Raw genomic sequence first — 23,160 nt, forward strand, 5'->3', positions numbered from 1 at the left:
CCTGTGGCCAGCTTTGGGGAGGCTGAAGCAGGTCCAGCAGGTCGCAGGACACACCCTGGAGGGGGGAAAGGGAAGGACAGGCACACGGTCCAGCAGAGGACCACTGAATGCGGCATTTAATGAGCCTGTCAGCAGTCAGCAGTCAACGTTGGTCGCTTTTCCTCGACTCAATTCACTTCACTAAACGGGTGATGGTGCGATGCGGCTGCTGGTCCGACGACTGTGTCCGTAGTCCTGGATGCGGAAGGGATGTGATGTGGTGCGGCTGCTCAACCCCTCGCTCGGTGGTCAGTTTAATCACAAAGTTTAATGAATGGCTTAAGGGTTGAGGGCGAAAGAAACACTATTCTCCCACCGCCTCCACCCCGCCCCGGCGCAGTTCCGTCCGGCAGCGCTTATTGACAATCTCCAATCAACCGGAGATGGACCAGAAATTTCCATAATCCAAATCAAAAATATTATTTCTATTGTTTCTGGCAGTTCGTTGGGGGCAGACTTCACTATATCTTCTTTCAAGGGCAGATTTTCTTGCCACACACATACATATGTAGTTCTCAGGGATTCTCAGTGATCCCTTCCTCCTTTAAAGCCTCACTTAACCTCCTTCGAGGCAGCAGCCTGCCTCTTGCTTTTATAACTAATTTTTCATCGGAAATTATGCAAATTCAATTTTCAGGACTGCTTCCGCCTTGCCACGCGAATCGAGCGCCCCCCCACCCCTCCCCAACGACCACGCCCCTTTCAGCTGGTAAGTAAGCATATTATTATAATTGTTGAGACCTCTTCTCTGGCCGTGCCCCGGTCGGTGGTGACTTCCCTGGAATCAGGTCTTCACTCCTCGGGGAGTGCGTGTGCTAGCCCTCGAGGCGTAAACAAAATTATGTTTTCATTGTTCGCGCCCTTGACGCACGCTTCGGTTTTTTATCACTTCTGGATCTGGCGTAGGATCTGGAGGAGGTGTTGGCCTGAGACGGGGTCCTTTAGTTATCTCCAGATATGCCTTACGCAGCTACTTTGCTGGTAAAATTAGCTCCAGGAATGCCGTCATCTATGCAGTACTTCGATAGGAGCCCTTTCGACGGTTGTCTAGAGAAAGAATCTTTGGACAGGACTATAACTATAGGAATCTAGATATGGACTATAGGAAACTTTAGCTATTTAACATTTATTAATTTCCAAGTCCCAGTCTAGACTTGACACCTACTTATATAAATGGATATTTATTTCCACCACACTTTATTTACTTGGGAAAACCTTCTTTATTTCCCAGGAAAAACCTGCTCTGCTTGATTGACTTTGCAGCTTAAGCATTAACTACAATTTTAGAACTGTTTTACCATCAAAAATCCTGTCTAGACTTCATTTACTACCTTGCAGCACTCGAAAATAATTTCAATTTATTATTTTTCCGTTTTTTCCGCTTTTTTATTGTAGCCGTGGTTCGTGTCTCGGCTAAGGCTAAGGCTGAGGCGAGCAACAGAGAGAGACAACCATAGAGTCGACTCTGCAAGGCAGCACCAGGTCAGAGGCCAGAGAGGGATGAACATACGGAGAGCTCAGGGCGCTAGAAGGTGAGCACTATATTTGGCGAGCAAATGAAGGGGAAACGTTATATACTTGAATGCTGCTCCCATTGGCTGGGATTCTCTTATGTAAAAGCAAAAGCATCTAGTGTTTGGTTTTTGGCCTTCTTCTTGTGAGTGTGTTTGGGTGTTTGGTGTTTGGGTGTGCTTCCGTCCAGGTCAACGCGATTCATTTTCCGCAGATCCATCATCGTCAGCAGACGTTCTGTCTGTCCGCAGTAGGAGGATGTGTGATAGGATACGGATAGGTGTACGTAACAGGATATTGAAGAAGCGAAACGAAATGAGGAGGAATAATCCAAGGACTGTTGTTCGAGGAATGTTTGAAGAGCTTAAAGTCTCCACAGATGGAGTTTTTAGAGGCTTAAAGTTTCCAGAGCTGAAAGAATCGCTCTTCTCCGACGGAAACGAAAAGTTATAGTGTTTTATTTTGTTTGGAAAGCATCTACCGTTAATAAAAAGAAGATACTTTTTTCGCACAATAGAGAAAGTGAGGATTTATGGAGAATTAACAGTCCACCAGTAGAAAATTACTCAAACTACGTAGTACTTTCGCTAGTGTTTCAAAGGGATATGCTAAATTCGATGTTTACCAAGGGCAATAGATGTAGAAATGTGCTCCTAAATGATGGACTCTAAAGGAGAATATGGCCACCTTTTTAGGATCTTTGTATTTATTTGGAACAACGATCTTGGATCGACCTTCAGCGGCTTGCGGCTTCAGGGGCTCTCTCTGGATGTCAGACGTCGTTTTGAATTTTCAGTTTTAAAATCTCCAAGATTGCAAAAAACAAAGAATTTTAAAGGGTGCTTTCCGAAATATTTCGACTATTGTGTGGAGCCCCAAATAGTTTCGAAATCAAATACAACTTCGGACGTGTATCGAACTGAAGTATCACATAAACATGTACATATGTATGTATAACTTTCTCATCTTATTACTTTTTGTTCTTTTACTTGTACGGCCCTGCCGCTTATGGAGAAAGGTCCCCGGAAGGTGCCGCCTGTCGATCCCCTGCAAGCGCCTCATGGTCCAGAATGAGACTTTGGTAAGGGTGTTCAAATGAATGTACATAGGTATGTCTTAGACAAAGTATACATTAAGGCTGTTAGTATTCTGGCACAAAAACAAATTGTAGGCTAATGCGAATAAATGCAGGAAATATATTGTATGGCTTTTCTTGGAAACTTATCTTGGGTGCATTTCTAGCTTGTATATCATCGCCACCTTCTCCGCAAGGATCATCTACAATCATGGAGATTTTCCCGATCCCAAAAATGCAAATCAAACCCAGATCGGCCCACAAATCTTAGACAACAAAATAATATGTTAAAAAAACTGTAAGTTTAACAGTACAATAGAAAATGGAAAAAATAATATTTATTATAATATTAATAATAATTTATCGTATTTTTTGTATATTTAAATTTCAGTATTAAAAATAATGCATTTTACTGCATGGTAACTACACGGTAACTACACGTCAACTACAAATTTCGCTACGTATTGGATGTAATTTTAAACAGCGCCATCTGATGGGGAAATGTGTACGTTTGGTGACAAGCTTGTCCGTTCTTTTTCATATAGGTCCTTTCTCCACTTTTTCGTATGACTTTTGAGATTTTGTAGCCAATCGATCGGAAATTCAAAGCTGATCAGTGATCACGATAGTGGTGATAGGAGGGGGTGGGACACGCCCCAAAATGGATTTGTTAAATATGCACTGAGTGAATGAAAATCGAAGTACGTGATTGGACGCGATTAAAAATTATCGCCTGCGATAGAGATAGGAAAAGCCCCCGATCAAACTTCATTGAACTGCTGCACCCAGTCCCAGTCTCTTGCAAGGCAATCGATACAGAAATGCCATGGACTTATATTTTGGTAGATCATACATGTAGGTGTCTGCGCGAGCTTATGGCTGAGAAGGTGGCCAGCACGGAAATAGGACAAAATCCATTTATACAGAAAGAAAAAAGAGAAACATCTATTTTTGGAGTGTTGGAATTCCCAGGGAATTGTCAATCCCATATTGTCTAGTGGTTAGGATACCCGGCTCTCACCCGGGAGGCCCGGGTTCAATTCCCGGTATGGGAAACTGTTAATGGTTTCTTTTTTTTCGCTGAGCAAGGACCTGGCAAAGAAAAGCTCCTTTTGATGTGCGGAACGGAACCTGGTCATAATCTATTTTTAGGGATAGAAAATAGAGAAAAAAAATTTTTGTAATGCTAGAATCAATCCCATATTGTTTAGTTCTAGTGGAGAAAACTATAAACAAATGTATGACAAGAATGAAAATACAATACTAATTAATTATAATTTTAATATTATTAATAATAATACAAAATAAATTAAAATTGTAAAAATATTGGATATTTACTGGCTACATTTATCATGGCAAACTTTTGGACTGGGGTCTTTGATGCCAAATGGTCGGGGATATTCTCGCGATCACAAGAAGGTTTGGCACGTTCAGCCCGGACGATAGTAGACAATGGATTTCAGTCGATAGGCAAGACACTCTCGATCACAAAAAGGCATGCCACGCCCTGATCGGCCCATAAATAGTCGAGATATAGCGTACAGATAAAACCAGTATTTGCACGATGTGCAAATCCCAATCTTTGGAAGGCTATATCTCGGGCAAATAGGGCCAAATCGGAGAAGGACCAACTCCTCCAGGATTGCGAAGATCCAGACTGTCGAACGGCATCAGAATCTCGACTTCGAAAATGAGGCCGATTTTTGGCAAATTTAATGATGTAACCATCATGATTTTTTGCGAAGATCGTGAGGACATGGATGTCCTTTTTTCTGATGCCAATCGATTGGCAGGACTCTTCCGATCACGAAAAGACATGCCACGCCCTGATCGGCCCATAAATAGTCGAGATATAGCGTACAGATAAAACCAGTATTTGAACGATGTGCAAATCCCAATCTTTGGAAGGCTATATCTCGGGCAAATAGGGCCAAATCGGAGAAGGACCAACTCCTCCAGGATTGCGAAGATCCAGACTGTCGAACGGCATCAAAATCTCGACTTCGAAAATGAGGCCGATTTTTGGCAAATTTAATGATGTAACCATCATGATTTTTTGCGAAGATCGTGAGGACATGGATGTCCTTTTTTCTGATGCCAATCGATTGGCAGGACTCTCCCGATCACAAAAAGACATGCCACGCCCTGATCGGCCTTTAAACAGTCGAGATATAGCCAAAGAAAAAATGACAATTAAGGTCGACGTGAACAGCGAAAACAAAGAAATTTCAAATCGAGGTACCAGGCGAACAGAAATCAGCAGAAAGCAACTTTAGCTAATGGAAAAACCCGGTGCATACTTTTGGGGGCACGCAAAAAAAAACCAGCTACCTTCTGCTGATTTCTGTTCGCCTGGTATGCCAGGTCTGAAATTCTCGTTTTTGGCCATTTGAGCGGACACTAGTTGAGGGTTGTTGTTGTACCCGTAGCTCCGTTATTTGTGGACCGATCCTGGCGAGCGACGGCTTCCTGTGAACGGAAGAAAATCTTTGATTTTATGGAGTCCTTATCAAGGATCAGAAATCAAGAATATTTCGTCTAGTAATATATATCTTGTTTTCTCCATTATTTGGGACTAGAACGGGACGTGTGACGACTTCCTTTTATCGGAAAAATATCCTTGATCCTTGGATAACTACTTCGACATACCCGACATACTTATTTAGTTAGACTCGGCTATTTGTGGACCGATCTAGGTGTCCGATGGCTTCCTGTGATTAGAAAAATATCCCCGATTTGATGGAATCCTTAGCAAGGATCAAGTATCCTGCCCGGCTTGCCCCAACTTTTCGTGATCGGAAAAATATCCTCGAGAGGGGTAGCACAATAATTTCCGTTCCATAAAGAATTTCGAAAGACATCCTTCTTTTTCATTTAAATACTTTTATTCTTGAACTTTTATAAACTCATTCCTTATTTTGCTCTTGTTTTACTGCCATTAAAGTTTTGAAAACGCACAAAGTATAGAAAACCTTAAAGAAGAAAAAAAAAAAACCTTAGATTACAATTTAACTGCCAGAACTCGACTAAATCATAATTTAAGATGATCTTAGAAAATTATATATTTTTTTTCATTTTTTTTTTAGTTTTGCAAAATCTTATAAGGTTTATCTATATCCTATTAATATAATAGACATAAAAGGTAGGGGGATCGATTGGGAGATGGTGTGTATGTAGTTGCATTGAATATAAAAATAGAAACTCTTGATTTTAATGCAGTTTGAGTGATACTTCTGGTTCCAGTTCCAGTTCCAGTTTTAGAGATACTTTTACTTCCAGTTCTGCTTCCCGTTTTAGTTCTAGCACTAGTTCTGGCTTTGCTTTTAGATCCATTTCTGGTTCCGCTTGTAGTTTTGTGGCATTTAGCTTCTGTTTTGCTTTGATGCCTGGGATACGATTGCTCTCTTTTGATACAATTTTTCATAGTTCTCTCTAGGGATATTCTCTGCCCATTGGGGCTTCCCTTTTCACAGTTCGCATTTCTTAGGCACTTTAGTGTTTTTCAAACAAAAAAGTCTACAAAAAATGCTTGAAATTTGTTCGTATAAATATTAACTGGGGATCTATCGCCATATATGTATGGATTTTCCTGTGGGTTCCTTGGGTTTGACGATTCCTCTGATTCCTCCGGGAGAGACACCTATTCTTAAGGGTTCCTTGGGTTGGGGATTGCTCGGGGGAAACCCCTTTCATGCGGTAGTCGATATGTGGCTCTCCAGTATAGTTTTGTCATAAGTACTGTTTTGCTTAGCTTGAGCTTTTTCCATCAATCATCATTCGTTCTTTTCGATCGTAAATCGTTCATCATTCATCAAAAATTGCATCCTAAACGCGTAGGAAATTAACCGAAATTACAAAAAAAATTCTTAGTGTTAACTAAAGTTCCAATACGCGACCACTATCTATAATTAGACATATAAAAATTGTACCCCTCTCCGGAGGAGCGCTGCGTTTTCCACAGAACGTTTAAAAACGCGTCAACTGCCGCTGGGCGGGCGTTTAAAAACGCTAGCGAGCTCATCTATGGAGCTGCGCGTCGAATGCGGCGGTTGTTGCATGGATTGGATGGACGGGCGTCCAGTGTCCACACCTGGTAGTTACTACTGTTAAGTGCCTTAACATAACGTAACATAATCTACAACGAGATGCACGCGACTTTCTGGCGCTCAAATCGGAGGCGGGCCGCGGATGTACCGCAGCTGCGGGGTGAAGCTCATCGACAGGTTGTTGAGATTGTCGCAGCAGTTGGGCTGCATGAGGCAAGCAGCGCAGAAGAACGTGATGAGCGCGAGCTGCATTGGCACTGCCGCACGGGCGATGCGCCATGCCCATCCGCGCGGTGGCACCTTTCCTTCGTCCCCATCGGTTGCGCCATCCTCTTCCCCGCTTTCGAGGCTGAGGAGCAGCGAGGGATCGTCGGAGGGGTCACCGCCGCCATCGCCACTGGTCAGGATCACGACAGTCTTCTGCCTTTCCTCTGAATGCTCTTCCGTCTGATCTTCTCCGGCTTTCTGTGCCTGACGCGTTTTGCGGGCGTTTCTGCGTTTTCCCGGAGATTGCGGCTTCTCCTGGGCCTGCCCCTTGCCGGCACTCGCCTTCTTCACATGCCCGTTGACCTTGGGAGCCACCTGTTGCTGCTGGTGCTGCTGCTTCTGCTGGTGGGAGGCAGCGGTTCGCACAATCAGATCCCGACAGGTGTTTTGTAGGTGCTTCAGCTCTGCCTCGGCGCTCTCCATTCGGGCGGCAATCGAGCGCATGGCCTCGCTTCCGGGGGCAAGAGCCAGCTCCAGCTGCTTGGCCAGACGGCGGAGCACACCCAGACGGCGTTCCCGTTCGGAAAGACCGCCATCGGAGGTGGCTCCACCATCAGAGATGCCCGAGTCGGAGAGGGAGCCGTTCGAAGCCGTGAACTTTGCGATGTGGTAGAGCTGATTGGGGTCCAGGTGCTGCTGGACGGCTATCATCTGTTCCTGGCTGACGTGCATCTTCTCGGAGAGCAGCTTGGCCACCAGCTTCACGTTCTGTGCGAGCTCAACGGGCGTGGTCTGTCCCTTGTCCAGGGCTCCCTCGAGGCCCTCGAGTGTTCCTCTATCCTGTCCCAAAGCCAAGTGGAATTCACTCAAGCCCGACTCCAGCTGTCGCCAGGCAATCAGTGAGGCGGTGAGCTTCTCCAGTTGAGTGTTGATTCTATAAGGGATTTCGTAGTTAGAGATTTGTGGAGAGATACAATAATACGGATAGGACGTACCTGGCATCTGCCTCATCCCAAGCGCTGTACATGTCGCTGACCTCGTTTTTGAGGTGCTTGTGGAACTCCTGTTCGGCGGACATCAGAGAGTGGACATCCCAGGCACCAGTGGAAGTGGAAGCCTCTCCGGTGGCCAACGATTCCACCTGGTTGCCATTGCTGTCGGTGACGGTGATGGCCACCGATCCGTTGAGCTCTTTCTTGGCGGACTGATCCTCCTTCTTGCTGGAGGGCTCCTCCTTCATTCCAGATTGCTCTTCCTTCACTGGTTGTTCGGACTCCTGTGGTGGATTCTGTTGGTGCTGCTCCTCCAGAGCGCTTTGCAGGCGTCTCTCCTGGCGTGTCAGCCAGCTGTGGACGGATGCGTTCAGACGCAGCATGTGTGTGCGGTAGCTGGAAAGCTGGCTCTGTTCGGACTGCAGGGAGATGGAGCGAGGATTAAGTGGGAGATCCCATAGAGATTTCAATAGGATGACGTACCTTCAGGGCCTCCACTGCTATCTGAATAGCTGGTTCCGTGTCCAGCAACTCCGGAGTGGGTTTATCGCCCAGTCGCTGGAGCGTCTGCTTCAAGGCGCTCATCTCCTGTTGGAGGCGACGGGCGGCAGAGGCATTCTCGCTCCAGGACAGTAGATCCTCCCAGGCGGACAGCAGATCTGCAAAAGAAGAGGGTGTTGAGGATGAGGTTGGTGGTGGTGGGTTAGGGGTGAAATCGAGAGAGTTAACGGTTAAGAGAGTGCACCGAATAAGAGACAGAGTGCCAGAGAGCCAGAGAGAAAGGCCTTCTAATTGGTCTCCAATCTCATTTCCATTTGCGGCCCTTTGTAATGAATACCTTTCGCTTTTCCCCCCACACTTAAACGCCGCAAAATTGCTGGAGAAAAGTGAAAACTCTTTATTTGCAGCAGGAAAAACAGTTTTCAATTGCTTTTGCGGTTGAAATGATTTGTCTCATTGGAAACGATTTTACAAATTGGAAAAGACTTGGTTGAACGGTTTACCTTTACCTTTACCATTACCCCTTGCCGTGGATTATGTACCCCTCTCCAGGGTCTAAAATTTGATCAGAACAAAAGAGGCATCGTGGGTTGGCTTTGATCGGAGCATAGGGCGGACTGGTTGGATCTAAAGCCAGTCAGACTTCGAACAAGTTTGACTGCGACTCAGAACATCAGAACAGCAACAGCTCCAAGTTTTGGCGAACAAAAGAACAGGGAGAACCGCAACCACAAACACTCACCCGTTGGAGAGCCAGAGAGGGGGGACTGGACTGCGACTCTTGTGAAATGAGGGTTCGACTGGAGCAGATCAAACAAAGAACAGCTGTTGTCCCACTGCCAAACTGCAAAACTGCGTGTGTGGCCAGCCCTTTGGCTAATTGAAATGCAGTGCGTGATGTTGACTTGTTCGCAAAGTACTTTCACCTTGGGGCCAGCCAAAAACGGTGTTTCTACTGATCTGCGATAAGCAAAGGCAGAGCAGGAGCCAGTAGTACTTGCTGGCGGGTAGGACACAAATCACAACCGAACGTGTTCGCATCCAAACTCAATCTAGTTGAGTGAACCTCAGTGCGGACTCGAGCAAGCTCCGCTTGGTTGCAGCCCAAGCTCCAGCCACGCGTTGCATGCAGCCCCCACAATGGAGTGCAACCCACAGAGCGAGTCGAGCGCAACCAAATGCAAGTAGGGAGGTGGCAGGAGAAGGGGAAGGGGACGGAGGGGGTTCGACATTGATGCATGTACGCACTTTTGTTGGGGTGGTGCACGCTAGGCCTCTTCTCCTTTATCGGTCAGGGGGATCCGACTGGTTGGGTGACAGATCGAGACAGGCTCGACTTGGTTGGAAAAGACAGAGACAGAGACAGAGAGAGAGAAGAAGCTACAGAGGAAGTTCGAGGTTGATGTATGAGCCTCCACGCACTTTTATTGCATTACACAATCTGGTACGCGATCAAACAAGTTCGTTCGTTCGAGTGGGGGGTTCGGTGCGGTTGGGTTCGGTTCAGGGGGGGCGGACGGGTTCAACTCCACCTGCTTTCCGACTGAAAGATATTGAGTAATCCTCTCCGATGATCGGCCCACAGCTGCAGAGGCACCTGCCAGCATAAAGCAAAAAGCAAAAAGTGCGAAAAAATTGCACATAAAATTGATTAGCCACTAAACGGGCCGAAGAGATAGAGAGATGACTGCCCCGAAGAGACTTTCTCCCTGCGATAATCATCCGTCCAGCTAAATGAATTGCACTTTTCCGATTTTCCAACGGGTAGGGGGTGGTGGGGTATATATGGGTATAATTAATATGCAGGGAAAACCTAACCGAAACTAATTTCAATTTCATCAAAAATATGCTGATTTCCCTCGGTCTCTTCTTTGCTTTTTTAAGCCTCTTAGCTGACATGCAAAATACATTTTTCGCGAAAACAGCAAACAAATGAAAATGCAAAAACCGCAAGGGGGCAGGGGGCCGGAGGGGAGGAGGGAGGGGCTGATACACCAAGGTCGTTGACGTGTGCCGCAACTGCTGGCAACAGTTTCAGTCTGAATATGAGAATTTATTTATTTGTGTGGGAGGAATACGACCACTTATAGAGAGCGAGAGAGAGAGAGAGAGAGAGAGAGAGAGGTGTCGCCATGAGAGAACAGTCCGTTGTCGAATGCAATTCATTCGAGACTTATATTTCAGTTTATTTTACGAGTAATATAAGACTCTTTGTTAAGGCGAATTGTTTACAGGCAGAGCTCTCTGGGACCCTTATCAGACCCTGTGTTTTGCCCTCTCGAATATTATTTTCACTTCATTTCTTCCATAAAAAAAGGAACTTCCTTAGGCTTACTACCTCAATCTTCCTTATGCAACACATCCTTCCTTTGATTGCTTTTAGCCCGGGAATTGGCGTGTCAAAGGGCCATCAGCCATCAGCCTTGCCCAAAATGCGACAAAAGGGCGTGGAGCCAGTTACTACCTTCCGCCCGAATCGGAGAATGCCTCAAAAGGTATTTCGGTTCAAGATAAAACAGCAAACAAAACGCTAGAAAGGTGAGGTAATCAGAGAAACTACCTCCAAAAACGAACAGTGGAACGTACAGGGACAGGGACAGCGACAGGGGCTGACCCAAGTCAGAGCTCAAAATATTTGCCAAAAACACATAATAATACTCGTAATCTTGAATAATTATGTGGTTCTGTTTGTGGCTCTGTCCCTGTCTCTGTCTCTGTCGATGAGCAACAGAGACAAGCAATTATAGACAATTAGCAAAAGATATTTTTAAATGCTGATTAGAGAATCAGAGAGAAAGAGAGAGGGAGAGAACGAGAGAGAGAATCTCAAACATATAGCAGAAAAATTAGCATAGAGATGCGAATGGAAATGGAAATGTGGGTCTGGTCTGGTCTGGTGGAGGTTTCTGTTTCTGCATGACTGAAGTCATAAATTTCCCGATTCAAGCAGGAAATCTATAAACGGAAATGCAAATGGAAAGGTGTGTGTGTGTGTGTGTGTGTGTGAGGGTCATTGCCCTTAAGAGATTCGCATTGAAATATTTAGAGTATAGCAAAACTAATAAATCGATTCGATTCCATTTCGTTGGAACTCACTTTTCTAATGAATCGAAGGTCAACCACAAATGGGGCACAACCGAATAATTAATGGTATCGAATGACAATAGAGAACTTGAACTTGGACAGAGAGATATACCATATACCATACACCCCATATAGAGGCGGAGACGCAAGTTATGAGCTAATTGAGGCAACCGGTTCCGGCTTTTTTCCCCCCCGACTCCACGACTCCACAACTCCACGACTCCAAAATGCAAAGCCAACAACTTCTTATGAAACTTCAAAGCGAAACGAAACGAAACGCTTCCCCATAAAAGTGTGGCCCTGTTCGTGTTTACCGTTAATGAGTGTGGCCAGAGGAGCAGCAAAGCGGCAAACCATGAAATGCATGGCCAGAACCTAACCTTAATTAGCAGTCAGCCAATGCCTGTTACGAGCGAGAACCCCAAGTGTCCGATGGAGCTGCAGCCCAATTTGGCAGCTTGTATTGCAGATGGAATGGAAAATGGCTTATAGATGGTTGCCTATGGGCTGGAAGTCGGTCAATGTGTCTGCCAGAACACTCCACAGCAATCTCTGGGTGCAGCCAGAAGCTGAGCCAATCATCGGCTGAGTGGAGTGATGCAAGCTTTCCTCGGATCATGGGAATTATTACAGTTGGAATAACGCAACTTCTAGCGGAACAAAGAGAGCAGAGCGGTGGGGAGGGGGTCAGAGGGGGGTAGTCGAGTGCGGGGTTTATGATCCATAACAGAGCTATGGATCTCTGTTTGTGAATGGTTCGGGATGAGTGTTTCCAGATGAGAGTCTGTATTGTGAAAGCGTTTTACAAGTGTCGTACAGTTGCGGCTGCAGAAGTTGGAGATATGTTTTAGGAACGAGTGTAGTGAATGCTGCTTTCTCTCTCTAATTCCCACAAGCAAAGTTTCCACGAATGGATTGTCCGCCCATGGTAGCTCCTCTCTAAGTAGTGCTGCTAGCTTTCCCTGTACTTAAGTTCTTCTAATGAGTTAGCCATACTTATGTCTGTTTCTCTTTTATCTCTTCGCATGCCACTAGAGTATCTTCAGACTCGTCATCTCCCAGTCTTCCCCCTCCCCCTTTTAGTGGCTCAATTATCTTTGTCTCGTTTTCGCTCTTATCTTTTGTGTACGATCTTAGCTCATCATCGTCCATACGACACCACACATTCCCCTGCATCGTTTACACCTGTTTCCCAATTATGTTTACCCTACTCCATTTCACATCATCTCTCTATGGAGACACTGCTCGCTCTTTTCTCTTTCTTTCGTTTGTTGAGGGTTTCTCTTTCTGTTTACCTTGTTCCGACGAGGAGCGCGAGGTGTTGGCGGACGAGCTGGCGGAGAAGAGCATTTCGGAGAGGTCCGTCTGAACGGCCACACTGACTTTTGTCATGACGAAGGGAAGAGCTTTCTCTCTTCTATTTCCCGCTCTCAAAGTTTCACTCCCCTTTAAGGAAGTCTAAGGAAGTAGGAGCGAAAGGTATCCACTGCTGCCGCTGCTGCTGCGCTGCTTCTCTCCTCTCCCCTCCTTGTAGTGTGACCCACTTCTTGTTTGTTTTTGTTACGAACAGCACTTGAAATCAATTTTCGTAATCAATTTGTGTTTGAAAGCATTTCAATTTTACTTTCAATCTTCCACGCAAACAAAAAACTATAGGAATCGCACAGAAGTGCTGGGAAATTTGTTTACGCGACCTCGAAACGTTAACGGAGGGGAAACACTACGGCACACTCTTAGAACAGAGCGAATCGAAACTCTTATACGCGTCAGAAGGCAAAAGCACGCGACTTTTTATGAATGGCAAGACTAGGATTTCAGGCGAGGATTTTGGTGAATTATTTCCTTTGTATCACAGGTATTTTCGGGAGTGATGACGGAGAGCGAGAGAGAGAGATATTCAAGGAGATTCTTGGGAAAACTGCGAATTTCGCGGAAGCACAGTTAAAGTTTTTATGAGGGGAGAGACATGGGGAGGGAAGTAAATGGCAGAACAGAACCGCTTGAAACGCGCGCCGAGAATTGAATGACGGACCGGACGGAAGAGGCAGCGGCAGAGACAGCAACAGCGACAGCAAAGCTCTCAGCACAGCACAGTTACACTTATTTCTTTTTATTGCTTTTGGCGCAGCAGCAGCAGCGCAGCTTTTCAGGTGGTGGAAATGTGCCGTCCGCGAGAGGCAAGCGGCAGAGAGGGAGAGAAGCAACAGACACATGGAAAAAGCGTGTGAGAAAATAAGTTTTGAACTTGGCTTTGTCACACGCTTTTGTCACTCTCGGCACTCTCTCTGTGTAAATTTGGTTGTGTTTGTGTGAGAGAGAGAGGGTCTGCTTATTAGTTTCGGCAGCTTAAAGAGAGCAAAGGCCAAAATCGACGACGTCATTTTCTACTGAATTAGATGGGGAACAACAACAGCAAGAGAGAGAGAGATAGAGAGATGATGATAGCGATAGCAAGCTAAAGCTCTCATTAAAGCTTGAGCCACAGTTTGACGTTGACTTTAACCTCCAAGGCGACATCTAGCGCTTGCTGAAAAGCCCAGCCTACAGTTTTAAAGTTCACTAACAATATCCATTAAACTCTACAGTTGTAATAATTTTCTGAAGAAACCCTCATTATTGCTAGAATACGTAGATATCAATCAACCCTCGTTTTCTCTTTGTTTTAAAATCTTTTCCCTCCCCAAACACATTTGTTTATACATTTTTGCGCTGCCAGAAGACTTGTACACATGACGTCAGTGGGCAAAAATAAATTTGCTCTTGGGAGGGGTCAAAATTAAGACAGCTGGCCTAGGTCTAGGTAGAATTTTCCCCTCCTCTATTAATCAGATTTATGGGCCTAATCTAAATACTGTGTAAACACTTCAAAGAATGAGGAAAATTTAAGAGGTTTCCATCTGAAGGAGAGGAACTACAGCTTCGAATATACGAGAAGTGCTTTCAAAACTTTAGCCAAGACACAACCCCTTGCGTAGATGATGTGTAAAATGCATGTAGTATTCGTGTCGAATTCTGGTAGAAGAACCCTCTTGGGTGGACTTTTTCTATAAAATGGGAGATATCTCCCGATTCGATTGATAATAATCAATAATTCAAAGGAGTAACTATGTGCTGAATGTATAAACTGTTAAATGTAGTGTGGCTGAAACGATTAGAGGTCACAGATCAGTAGAGAATCAGTACGGTGCAGAGTAGAGATATTCCTTACAGGAAATTGCAGTAGATATGGAAGTATTAACAGTTAACCGATAGCCTTTAGAGGTGTTCGGCAGACGGACACCTTTGGATGTCGTTATAAAAATCTAAATTAAATGCTTAGAGCTAAAAACTTATGAGCTAGAACTTAAGACTAAGATCTGTTTGAGTACGAGTGTGGATATGGGGTGGACCCATTACCGCTTTGGGGAGTACAGTACGTTCGTACGATTAGTGCTATTCTACGACGATTGATGTCATAACTAAACTCAAAGCAAACTAAACAGAGAGTTTAACGGTAATTAACGATGATTATTAGATAGTTAAATTGATTTTGTTAAGACATTTGACAAAAACACAGGCATTAGGCGGCTCTACATGGAGTTAAACAGAAGGATGACATATGACAAAACACCAAAAATATCAGAAAATATCATGAAATTATCGATAAATATCGAAAAATAACTCTGGCAACAAAGAATTATAACAATTTTAGTTCTGCTTTTGGTGTTTCGATGCTCAAAACGTAATTTTTATTGCCAAAAAAATGAAAGAAGGAAAAAAAAACAAATGCGCAAGAATAAGCAAAATAATTGAACAAAAATAAAATTATTTAAAAATAATAAAATTAAACAGAGAAAAGATCAGTAAGGCAAATTGTGTGGAAGATTCGATGCGAAATGCGTTTTATCAAATGCAGCAACAAAATTCGTTTAAATCGTATCACATCGTACCGTAAATCGTACATCGTATATCGTATAATGGTTTAAGGATCCATGTATAATACATCCAAATAATACAGATTCGGTTCATGCTTAAAGCCTGGCCAAGACCCCCCAACCCCGCCGCGTATGAGGGGCATTCCTGCTCATAGCAGACCCCTAAGGCCCCCAAAGAGCCGCTCGAGAGGCCCCATGGGCCGGTTGACCAGCGCATAGAGCGACCTGAGAGTCCCGGCCAGGAACCTGTAGAGCGCAAAGTGCTCCAGCAGATTGCCCAGGTCCATAACGAACTCCAAGAGTCGCGCCACAAAGCGGGTAATGGGCGCACACTTGCACTCGGCGATGGCTAAACTTCCACCTGGAATGGGGATCGGTTCTGCATCTGTATCTGCATCCCCTTCGGGTGTGGCAGCCAGGTGCTGGCGCCTTCGCCTTCTGACGGATGATGTTGATGATGATGATGGAGGCTGCTGCTGGGACTCACCTTTTGTCTGGCCAGCGCACTGGTTGGAGAGGACTGTGCCGGGTGGACCGCGGAGCACGGCCTCCAGGCAGCGAATGTTATCGCGGCAAGTGTTGATGATTTCATTCTGCAAGGCCACAAGAAGTAGAAATTAGTACGCCGTTCCCTTAAGGCTCTTCTCTGCTTGTCCTTACATAATCTTCTGGGCGGAGCAGATGACATCTGATCTTCAAGGCTCTAGTGTCCTCCAATTGATGGCGACTCTGCTGCAGGAGCGAGCGCATCTCCTGCTCCCCGTCCTCGGAGTCATCGCTGCTGGATGACCCAGTCGAGGCTGGAATCAGCTTGATGGACTTCTCCAGGTTCCTGGAGGAGCGGCGCCTCTCATCGGCGGTCACAGTGCGGCGTCTCCTGGTGGAGGTGTCGCTCTCCGAAGTGCGGCGGAGCAGGGACTGTGCCGAGTGGCTCATGCCTGCCCCTGCACCTGCACCAGCGCCAAAGTCCAGCTTGCGACCCACGGATTCGGTCCGCAGATTCAGCTGCTGATTCGCTGGAGGCGTCATCAGGGCTGTGGCAGAGGCCGAAAGTGAGGGCTGGCCCTGAAGATTCTGCTGATCCTTATCCTTTTGTGTATTGCAAATGGTTTCATCCATATCTGAGGAGCAGAGGCGGAGAGATGGTAGTTGGGGGTCTCCCGAGAGTGGTGTAATCGTTTCCTCACCTTGACACGACTTGCGTCTCACTTCGAGGGTCTTGCGACGCCTCTCGTACTGCAGCTCCAGGGCTCTCTGGCGGCGGGCGTGGTCCACGCTGCTGCTGATGGTCTCCTGGTTGATGGCCAGCGGTTTCAGCTCGTGCCTCTGCAGCGAGTCCATGCGCGGCGGTGAGAACGAGTCCAGATTGTTGGCCGCCGACAAAGAACTGCAGCCATCCGACTGCGAGTCGATGAAATTGCTATGGGAATGGATCATCATCAGATGGGATTATTTATGGGATCCGTTGAGCCGTTTATAAATAGTTTTCTTGGCAAGCTTTCAAAGGTCACCTCTCATGCTCTCATCATATATCATCGTCATGATCATCTCTGTGTACTCACCGATAGTCGTCGCCGAATTCCAAGAGACGACGGGCCGCATCCGAATCAAAGCCCTCGGAATAGTTCTCCGAGTTGTATTTCTCTTGATAGTTGTCCCAGGCGGTCTCCGAGATGCTGCTGTGATGATCTTCGGTGCTGAGTTCTGTTCGGGCGAGGAACGATATGGTAATTGTAATAATTGGGTACGCCACGTTTCGGCGAGATGTGATAGAGGACATAAATCGCGGATGTGACAGATGTGATGGATGGATAGAAAAGGTGGATGAATACAGAGAGCGGTGGGGTGAATAGATGTACAATGAAAGCCCTGTAGCTCTCGCTGTACATCCGATATATCGGATAGCTTTGGGAATGGAATGTTTTCATTTCTATTTGGGCGTGGGGTGCATTGGCTGTACCTTTGGGCCTGGTCTTTACCGGCTTGGGTGCTTGTGTTAGAGAGAACAAAGATTGTCAGAGAGATAAAAGTGTGAACCTATTTCCTTCCTTCCCAAACGGAGGATCTGTTCCGTAGTCTGTTCTTACCTGCTTGCTGCTCATCCTCGTTCATGTAGTTGGACAGGGCTGCCAGTGCTCCGAGCCTCGTGTCGGTGGCCATTAGGCCAGCGGTGGTGAAGGAGCCCACGCGGAACTTCGGCAACATCAGATGTGACTCCGAGTCGCCTTCAGCCAACAGAGTGGCCTCTGCTCTGGGACTCCCTGGAGCTCCCTTCTGGATGCTCAACAAAGCATTTGTGAACTCCTGCAGCTGCTGCGAGGACATGGACTCGCAGGACTTCATGAGGGTCTGGGTGAGATCCCCTCCTCCGGCCTCCGAGCCGGAGTCCGACTTCTTGCCTGCGGAGGCAGCCGAGATGCGCTTCTTGCGCGCCTTTCGGCGCCTCAAAGAGCCCTTGCTGTCGCTCTTGCGGGCCGCATTGCTGCCGGTGCCCGAAGAGGAGGCTGCCCGTGGCCGGGGGCCCGGGGAGAGCGAATCCAAGGCGCTCTCGCTGATCGAGTGGCTGGCCAGGCCCGGCGGGGAGTTCTGTCCCACCGCGACGATCGCAGTCGTCAGCTGGTGCCCGGCGGCGTCTGTCGTCAGCTGCGAAAGGCAGGACACGGACCAGGGGCGCTCCGACTTGCGGCGTGCCTGCGGGCGCTTCACAATCTTGACGTTCAGGCTCTGGTTGCTGCTGCCGAAGCCCAAGGGTGTGACGGGCTGGCCAATGGGCTCTGCAGAGCCCCCAATCCTCTCCGTGGAGTTGCCATACGAATTGGTGCTCGTCTGCATGCAGGTGGCTATGGAATCGGTGAAGCCCTCGGAGGTGTCCGATCCCCCGCCATTGAGTGCGACTCCCCCTGGCTGGGGCACGGAGTCCGTTTCGGATGCCTCGCCCGAGGCCTCGCAGTCATCGGGCTTGCATCCAGGCAGTAGTTCATGGGTGTGGCTGCGCGTCAGCAGCTGTGGTGTGGATGGTTGGTGCTCCAGCCACTCCTGGAAGGCGCAAAAGAGAGGGTTTACACATTAGATTCGGCTTGAGGACCATGGAGGCTCCACCGGGAACTCACCTCCACGCGCTGCTTGATTGGCGGCGGCATGTGGACCTCTCGTTTCTTGACCGTCGACGAGATTTTGATGATGGAATGTTTCTGCTTCGTTGGCGTCTTCAGAGCGGCCTCTTGAGCGTCGCGCACCAGATGCTCGGCTTCCAGCACAAGCTGCTTGATTGAATCATGCGAGACCTAAAGAGCGACACGGAGTTGTAGAGTTGTAGAGTTATAGAGCTGGTAAAATCGGGTTTTCAGAGTTTTTCAGGGCTGTGGAGCTGTGGAGCGAGAGAGAGTGCTTCTAGAGGTCGGAAATTAACGACCGTGGCAAATCGCAGAGTCTTTGCCGCTTTGCCTGTTGATTCACTGAAGTCTTGAGGCTGACTAATATCGGAAAATGTAAGTATAGCGATGGCCCGACAGAGGGAGAGTTAACGAGTGTAAGAAAGAGGAAGTGTGGAAGTGCAGTGGAAGCGAGATAGAGAGAGAGTGCACAGGCTAGAGAGGGAGAGGGAGAGCCTACGCCTTATCAGGGTGGGAGGCATTCTCTTATCGTGCAAAACCATTCACTCATTCTCCCTTATCGCAGTTTGTCACCCATTTATAGTGCACTTCAACGTCATTACTGTGGAGTGGCTTTCAATGGAGAGTGGAGCGGGTAGAGTGGAGTAGAGGGGAGTCCCAAGTGGAGACTTGAATTCGCAATTTATACAGACATTTCTTATCTCCCTCTAGTTCTGTTTATTCCTATGGCCGCCTCGTTTTTTCTCTGTTTTTGTGGGTGGCTCACTCATCAATCAAGTGAGTGGGTCGTGGGCTCCGTTCTCATTCCTTTCCAGGAAAAGAAATGTCTTTTGTATGGCATTTGCATAGAGAAATGTGTGCGTGGGAAAGCAGAAGCACAAAAGAAGGCAGGAAAATAAATGTTCAAGTGGAAAAATAGAGGACAAATATCAAGGATTACTTTTGTAGTAATGGTGCACAATTCTATCCTCAAGATGGTCCCTAGCTTTAGCTCCCCTCCCCCTTTCCGCTTTATACAAGTACTGTATAATTCCTTATGGGGAAATCATTCGTTCGGGAACCCCCAAAAAGTAAACCAAACGATAATTTGACTGAATCAGAGCTCGGTTCGGCTCGGCTTTCCTCGTACTTTGCTTACCAAAATCGGAATTCAAAACATGTACCCACTCGCAGTACTCGTAGTTCTCACTGTAGGTTTTCCGAATAGAAATCCAATCAACCATCGCTAATTGTTGCATTTGGCTTACGAAAATGTTGTAGTTTTTCACTTTAGTTTTTTTTTGCTTGGGGCAATTGAACAATTTCAAGGTTTGAGTGCCCCCAAAACATATGTTGAGGGCTCTGTTTTTTGTGTTTTCTGTTTTTATGCTTGTATCTGTATCTCTATCTGATGTATCTTTATCACTCACTCAGTCACTCACTGAAGTTGAAACACTGTCTACACTTGGGCTTACTGTTGATCTTGGGCTTAATTTAATTAACAACTTCCTGCGGCAACGAGCGGCACGCGAAAGAGCACTAAAGCCCGCCGATCGAAGGAGGCAAGTTTGGCAGCGACTGGCTACTGGCCACTGAGTGGAGCTCTGTGGCAAACGGAAACAATTTTCTAATGCGAATGCGCGAATGCCCCGCTAGTGAAAACGCCGTCGTTTACGGTTCACAGTTACTCGGCGCTGCCGGGGAGGAAAAGCGACGCGGCGATTGGGCGTCTGCGATAAATAATTAAAGGCAATTATTAATGCGAGTCTGTGGCATGAATGCCACCAATTAAGGCCCAAAACTGGAAAGCATGGCAGCATCTATGTATCTCTGGTGGTGGTGGTGGTGGTGGTGGTGGTGGTGGTGGGCTCCTGGTACTGCAGGGTACTCCTGGCAGTACGGTATCGCTGCCTCCTCGGTGGAGCCTTGACAGTTGTCGACTGGTCGGTGGATCGCTGGATCGTTGGATCGCTTTACGCACAGACGCACAGCACTCTTTCTCTGTTTCTTTTTGGCAAATCTAATCGCGTTAATTATTTGAAATCGAGGCCAGGCCACTCTGAATTATTTACAGTTGCACAAGCACTGGGGTTATCTAGCGGGAGTGGATTTTCGCTCGTTTTTGTTTTGTTTTAATGCAAATCTACACTTTTTCTACTGTGTTTTTTTATTGCTTTCCATTGTTGGTTTTTGTTAAGCAATTGTTTGTTGTTTGGTTGGTTTTCATCTGCGACTACGACTGCGACTACGACTACGACTACGACTACGAATAGTATCTGGATCTGGGAGAGTCGTCCGCTAACCGTTTCGTCTGCCGTCCGTTGGCTCCAACGTTGCGAATCGCACTGACGCGGGCGAGCGAGCGAGCGAGAGAGAGGCTATTGCTCTGCCTTGTGGCACTGGAATGGGGGAGGGGGACGGGGGACGGACTACTGCACTCACACTCCGACACTCCAGCCCCAGCCCCAGCACCGGCCCATGCGCCATGTTCAGGCACAGTTAAAACGAATTAAAATAAACTGTCGAACCGAAATGCGTTTGATAATAGCCCCGAGAGGGTGTGAGTGGGGCAGCCGGCAGTGGGGGCGGGTGTGCAACGGGGGAACAAGCGACAGCTAGATAAGATAATGGCAGCGCAAAAAATCAATGTGAAATCGGTTAAATCTTTGAGAGAGCAACTGCCATTAAGAGTGACACGAGCGGAGGAGCCTATGGGCGCTCTCCTTCAACTATCCCTGGTATCTCCCTCTCTCCCCCTCCCTCTCCCGCGACAGTAAAAACGTTTATATCTCTCTACAATAATCGCTCATTGTCTATTATATTTATATCTCTTTTCATTTCTTTTTATTTCTTTATGTTGATTTTTTATTTGCCAAAAAACACAAATCATTTGTGTCCATCGATAAGATAATTGAATTTTTAGCGCTTGATTTCCAACGTCATTGCTCTGCCGCATGGCCTTTCCTTATCTGGGAGATCTCTTTTGGGAGAAGGTGACATGATATATGTATTACGCGTGGTTTCCACTGGAGTTCAGGTTCATTTTCAGGTTTTGGGTTTTGGGTTTTTGGTTTCGGTTGAAATTTGTCAAAATTAATCAAAGCTGCACAAAATTTCACTCTCAATAAATCAACGACGCACTGCACTGCACTGCGTAGACACATGCGTAGCAGTCGTGCGGCGTGCCCCATGCCCCCTTCCTGCCACACAGAGTGCCCTCCGGCTGGAGCGTAGAGAAAATTGCGTGCATCGGCGGGCGACAAATGCAAATGCAAATGCCCAAGCCTATGCGCAACATGTTGTGGTTGGGGTTCGGAATGGAAAGTGAGAGTAGTGTCCAGTGTCCAGTGTCAAACACGTTGGACGACAGACATTGATGGGCAGCAAGCGGCAGCGACAAATGATAGATGGAAGGCAGGCGGGGGACTACCAAGAGGGGGGAGAGATACAGAGAGACAGACACCCACACTCTGCTGCTGCTGCTGGTGCTGCTCCACTGAGCCATAGATCGTATTACCCCAAAAGATGCGATGCGATGAGATGATCGCTTACACTCCATTAAATGGCAAGCAAGTTGTCAGCGCCTGCCAGGGACATGCTCGTGCATGTTTTACCAGCGAATTTACACGAAAAATGTTGACCACAAAAGGAGATTAGAGAAATTTGAAACTCGAACGCACACACACACACACACAGACACACACACACCGGGCTATAGCGGACCACCAGCATTGAAGAGTCCATCCGATAGGCCAATGATCGATGGAGCGATGGATCGATCGGACTCCAAGGGAAACCGAAACCGAAACTGAAACCGAAACTAAGAAGCCGCCTGGGAGATCAAAAGTAGAAATTATATTAGATCCCATCTGGAGAGCACTCCAGCCCCCCACCCCCCAAGCCATAGAGAAAGCCATAAAGCCTCTTAGAGTCCAAGAGTCCAAGAAAAGGAAGCTCCACTTCCTTCCTCTTGGCGAGAGAGAGAGAGAGAGAGATACTCACTTTGACTGGAGAGGAGAGCATCATGGAGGCCGACATGGTGGCATTGCTGCTGCTGGCCTGCGACTTTGATGATTTCGCAGACTTTGCTGGGGATCGTGGAGGCAAATGCCGATTGCCATTGGTGCAACTCGCTGTTGCTCCCGCTGCTGCCTCGCTGGGCCACACGCTGATGTTGCAAATGTCCGCACGGCTGTAGAAATGCTGCTGGTGGCAGAGCGAGAGAGAGGAGAGAGCAGTGAGGAAAATGTAATGTTAAATCATGACTCTATCGAAAAGATTGACAGTTTCCTCGCGAATTTCCCTAGTATAAATCCCTGTCTACCCGTACTCGTACCCGTACTGTCCCTTTCAATTGTTTCGTTTCATTTGGTTTGAATGAAGAAATAAATCACACGTTTCCCAAGTAATTTTGTACGAGAGTACGCGAGTACTTTCCCATTTTTGACGTGCTCAACTCAATTTCAATTTCCCGAGCCTCCGAAATGAACGTTTTTCCTGGACCACGACATGGCATGTCGGTAGTCATCGATCGAAGGCAGGTCGGTCTCCCAGTCTCCCAGTCTCCCAGTCTCCCAGTCGTTCCTCGTTCCCATTTCGAATGGCGGGAGTCGGTGCATGATTCGCTTTCATTAACCCAACTGCTTAATCATTCGCCGGGGTTTACCATTTATTGAAAATGCTATACATACGATACGA

General features: G+C 47.0%; 1 protein-coding gene, 1 long non-coding RNA gene and 1 other non-coding gene across 12 annotated transcripts in view; 2 read left to right on the forward strand and 1 right to left on the reverse strand.

Moving 5' to 3' along the window:
• The first annotated feature begins 1,735 nt into the window (after positions 1-1,735).
• On the forward strand, positions 1,736-3,887 carry LOC117186702. Of its 2 annotated transcripts, none has more exons than XR_004471642.1 (3): positions 1,736-2,660; positions 2,794-2,924; positions 3,018-3,887. It is a non-coding gene; the product is annotated as an uncharacterized LOC117186702 (long non-coding RNA). The 2 variants fall into 2 exon arrangements; XR_004471643.1 differs by having other exon boundaries at positions 1,736-2,632.
• Positions 3,610-3,681, forward strand: Trnae-cuc. The gene has a single exon. It is a non-coding gene; the product is annotated as a tRNA-Glu (tRNA).
• Positions 3,888-5,568: 1,681 nt separating the features above from the next.
• The window catches only part of LOC108151110 (nuclear anchorage protein 1), a 139,634-nt gene continuing 122,042 nt past the window's right edge, over positions 5,569-23,160 (reverse strand). For 5 of the 9 annotated variants that reach the window (XM_033386978.1, XM_033386979.1, XM_033386980.1 and 2 more), the window contains 10 exons: positions 22,465-22,668; positions 18,481-18,654; positions 17,458-18,406; positions 16,933-17,074; positions 16,558-16,790; positions 16,031-16,491; positions 15,858-15,963; positions 8,355-8,530; positions 7,875-8,290; positions 5,569-7,813 (listed from right to left, as the gene is read on the reverse strand). In XM_033386978.1, the coding sequence (XP_033242869.1) occupies positions 6,793-7,813; positions 7,875-8,290; positions 8,355-8,530; positions 15,858-15,963; positions 16,031-16,491; positions 16,558-16,790; positions 16,933-17,074; positions 17,458-18,406; positions 18,481-18,654; positions 22,465-22,668 (3,882 nt within the window). In that variant the 3' untranslated portion in view covers positions 5,569-6,792. Of the gene's footprint in view, positions 7,814-7,874; positions 8,291-8,354; positions 8,531-9,114; positions 9,408-12,751; positions 13,489-15,857; positions 15,964-16,030; positions 16,492-16,557; positions 16,791-16,932; positions 17,075-17,457; positions 18,407-18,480; positions 18,655-19,621; positions 20,091-22,464; positions 22,669-23,160 lie in introns of those variants that run through there. The other 4 variants (XM_017279511.2, XM_017279514.2, XM_017279515.2 and 1 more) reach the window with 4 other exon arrangements.

The sequence above is a fragment of the Drosophila miranda genome, chromosome XR, assembly GCF_003369915.1.
Source record: "Drosophila miranda strain MSH22 chromosome XR, D.miranda_PacBio2.1, whole genome shotgun sequence".
NCBI classification, from domain to species: Eukaryota; Metazoa; Arthropoda; class Insecta; order Diptera; family Drosophilidae; genus Drosophila; species Drosophila miranda.